Here is a 4007-nt window from a genome sequence, read left to right on the forward strand (position 1 = left end):
TGGTTTTAGTTTTGTCAAATCTTTTCTCTTCTTCTCCGTCATATTCAAATAAATCCCAGACAGGACTCTGCTGCTTTCTCCCACCTTTAGTCTCCATGTTTCCAGGTAGAGTGGGGACCAGAAGAAGAGTGTAAACCACAAGTGACGGACCGTTAAATATCATATGGTGCCAGCAGCTAAAATTGCTTGAGGGAAATAAATCGATTTTATATCAATCCGACAGTGACAAAGACGAAAACGAAAGGAATTTTATCCATAATTTTTATACGTTTTAGTTAGTTTTGTAAGCACACAATACAGTTTCAGTTAGTTATCGTTTTTTGCTTTTAATTCTAGTTTTTATTTATTTCAGTTAACGAAAATGTTTTTACAATTCTAGTTTTCGTCATTTCGTTACCCTGTAAAAAAAAGAAAAAAAAAAACAGTAAAAAAAAAACGGTATTATTCCAGCAGCAGGGGTGCCAAAAAAAATACTGTAAAATAACAGAAAATAACCATCTCATAAAAATACGGTAATTTTCCATAATTAAAATACAGTTTTTTGTCCTAACTTTACATGAGATTTTGCTTTATTTATTTATTTATTTATTTATTTAGACTTTTTAATGTTTAATAAAGAATATTTTCATGTATTCAAACAATCAAATTACCTATAAATGTATATATAAATAATTTTCAATGAGACTAAGTTGTACAATCCACTGATAAAAACTGTATTTGGACAGTTTATCAGTGCTTATACATGTTATACATTCACAAAAATACATTTATTCAACATTTTTGTTGTGAAACCTCCCGTAATTACACAAGATATTTGTCAATTAACAAACAAGTCTTGTTAAACGTACAGAACAAATACTTCTTTAACGGTTAATTGTCAGTAATTTTATCTCGTTTTTGTTTTTTTTTTTGTTTTTTTACAGTATTAAACTTTAAATGAACAGTTTAATCTCATAAATAGAAAATAAATATTTGTGAAATTATGATACATTTGCAAATGTATTTTAACTGTATTTTTCTGTGAAAAAAGAAAAAAATTCTTTTAAAAAATGGAAATTTTATGGTTATTCACAGTTACAGTTTTTTCTTGCTGTTTTCCATTTGACGTGTAAAATCACAGTCTGTTTTTGTCATTTCATTGATACTTTCCTGTATCTTAAAATTACAGGAAAAATCTGTAAAATAAACAGTGAAAATTCTGTTAAATTACAGATTTTTTTTTTACAGTGTAGTTTTCGTTAACGATAATAACCTTGGTGTGTGGGTAGATCTGTGTGTGTGTGTGTGTTTGTGTGTGTGTTCTTTCAAGCGGATGCTAGTGAAGTGCCGCCTGACTGCTCTATCTTTGCATCGCCTCCATCCTCCACCCAGGACTGTGTGTCTTGCTCCCTGTGTGTCATCAGGTGCCAGAGCTGGCGGCCTTCTGGATCCTGTCTTTCATGTTCCAGCTGCCAGTGCTGCTGTTCTTCCTGACTGATGAAGGAATTATCATCCTGCCGCTGGAGAGAGCCGTCCATTCGCTCTACCTCCTCTTTCTGCTCGCCCAGATCCTGGCTTCCTTCCTGGCGCTCAGGACCATGACCCGGAAGCTTACCCTCCTCTTCCATCTGCGCCAGTTTGGCAAAGTGCAGTGCCTCCACCACCACCCAGGGATAAATCCTGTCTATGGACTTCCCTACCACCGGAGTGTGTTGCCCATGTCGCCCTCCCCATGATGGGCACCATTAACCCATACAGACCCAGGGCGACTTTTGTGGCAGTTCACTAATGAGTTTTTCTTTATATTTAGGCCCAATCCCAATTCACCCCTTAGCCCTACCCTTTGGCCCGTCCTTGAAACAGAACAGCAAGGGGTTGGGGTTGAAACATTCCCCTATACCAGGGGTGTCAAACATGCAGCCCGGGGGCCATATGCGGCCCGCTAAAGGGTCCAGTTCGGCCCCTGGGATGTTTTTGCCAAGTGCAAAAATTCCACAGTCTTGAATTGAATTAAGCAAAAAAAAAAAAAAAAAAGCTTGAATTAAGGAAAAAATCTTGAATTAAGCCAAAAGAAAAAAAATCTTCAATTAAGTAAATAAAAAATCTTCAGTTCAGCCAAAAAACAATCTCAAATTTTGCAAAAAATCTTGAAGTAAGCCAAGAAAAATCTTCAATTAAGTAAAAAAAAAGGAGGTCTTGAATTAAGCCCTAAAAAAACCCCTTCAATTAAGTAACAAAAATTTTGAATTAAGCTAAAAAAAAAAAAAGTTCAGTTAAGTAAACAAAAATCTTGAATTAAGTAAAAAAAAATCTTGAATTAAGCAAAAAAAATCTTTAAGTAAAAAAAAATCTTGAATTAAGCTAAAAAAAAAAAAAAAAACTTCAGTGAAGTCAAAAAATTTTGAATTAAGACAAAAAAAATCTAGAATCAACAACTTAAAATTTTGTTCTTTGTTTTAGTGCAAAAAATAAGATTAAATTATGAAAATATTTACATTTACAAACTATCCTGAAACAATTAAGTGTGAATAACCTGAAGAAATATGAACAACCTGAAATGTCTAAAGAAAATTAGGCACAATTTTAACAATTTTCTGCCTGTTCCTCAGTGTTTAGTGTCTTTGTAGATCTGATCCATAATGCACATGTAGAAATGATAAGTTGAGGAATAATATTGTTAAGATTGCACTAAATTTTCTTACATTTCTTAATTTAAATTTCAGGTTTTTCACGTTTGTTTTTTTTGTTTTTGGTTTTTTTTTTGATAGTTTATAAAAATAAGTATTTTCATAATTTAATGGGGTTTTTTTACACTAAAACAAAGACAAAAATTTGGAGTTGTCATTATTTATGGGTTATTATTTATATTATTTTACAGGTCCGGCCCACTGCAGATCAAATCGGGCTGAACGTGGACCCTGAACTAAAATGAGTTTGACACCCCTGCCCTATACAACTGGACAACCCTTCGCGACCTGTTACGTCATCAGCAGTCATCGATGCCGCTATTAACAGATGCGACAACTTTGTTTCCGAAAGAATTCCCCATGCCGTCAGCAGCTGTAACCGTCTCTGTTCCATGAGCTTTGGTCGTCTTTTAGCGGCTATCAACTATAAACCGCAGAAATGCGATCTATAACACACTGAAACTGCATTAAAGGGTTGATCAAATGATTAAGTTGTTTACAAAGAAAATACGTACATTTGTGTGTTTCTTTCATCACACTGCTGCACTTTTTGGCTGTGTTTACCTCCATCTTGCCGATGATTTGAACAGAATTATGGGAAATTTCTCCTACCCCTCCGTTCGTAGTGTGGTCTTGAAATATCTCCGTTTCAAGGGTCATACAGCCCTCCGCCTTTGCCCCACCCCTCCATTTAATTTAGAATCGGGACACCCCTACTCCTTCACATGTAAGTGCAAAATGGAGGGGGAGGGGCCAAGGGGTGAATTGGGATTCAGCCTTAAGTGTTCTGGAGACTTTCATGACCAATTTTTCATCAAATCTGTCCAACTTCCGTCACAGCCTAATGAATCTGTAAGTCTGTCTGTGATTACGCACCTGAATCTCTTGCATTACGGCGCAGGTGTCAAACATGCGGCCCGGGGGCCAAATCCAGCCCGCCAAAGGGTCCAGTCTGGCCCTTGGGATGAATTTGAGAAATGTAAAAATTACACTAAGAATTAACTAACAATTATTTTTGTTCAGGTTCCACAGTCAGACCAATTCAACCTCAAGTGGGTCAAAACAGTAAAATACTATCATAATAATCTATAAATACTCACAAATCCAAATTTTTCTCTTTGTAAATGTAAATATTTTCATGTATTTACACTAAAACAAAGTATAATTTCACAAAAAATGTGAATAACCTGAACAAATATGAACAACGTGAAATGTTTTAAGAAAAGTAAGTACAATTTTAACAATATTCTGCCTGTTATGAAATGTTTTGTGTGTTTGTAGTGATCTGTCAGTTATAATGAACATGTGAAAATAATGAACTGAAGCATAATATTGTTAAAA

At 34.8% G+C, this 4007-nt stretch overlaps 1 protein-coding gene across 1 annotated transcript in view; it reads left to right on the top strand.

Moving 5' to 3' along the window:
• LOC115426357 (transmembrane protein 17A) overlaps nucleotides 1–1799 on the top strand; it is an 11550-nt gene extending 9751 nt beyond the window's left edge. The window contains exon 4 of the mRNA XM_030144427.1: nucleotides 1404–1799. Within this exon, the coding sequence (XP_030000287.1) occupies nucleotides 1404–1715 (312 nt within the window). The 3' untranslated portion in view covers nucleotides 1716–1799. The remainder of the gene's footprint in view (nucleotides 1–1403) is intronic.
• The last annotated feature ends 2208 nt before the right edge of the window (nucleotides 1800–4007 follow it).

The sequence above is a fragment of the Sphaeramia orbicularis genome, chromosome 9 (assembly GCF_902148855.1).
Source record: "Sphaeramia orbicularis chromosome 9, fSphaOr1.1, whole genome shotgun sequence".
NCBI lineage: Eukaryota > Metazoa > Chordata > Actinopteri > Kurtiformes > Apogonidae > Sphaeramia > Sphaeramia orbicularis.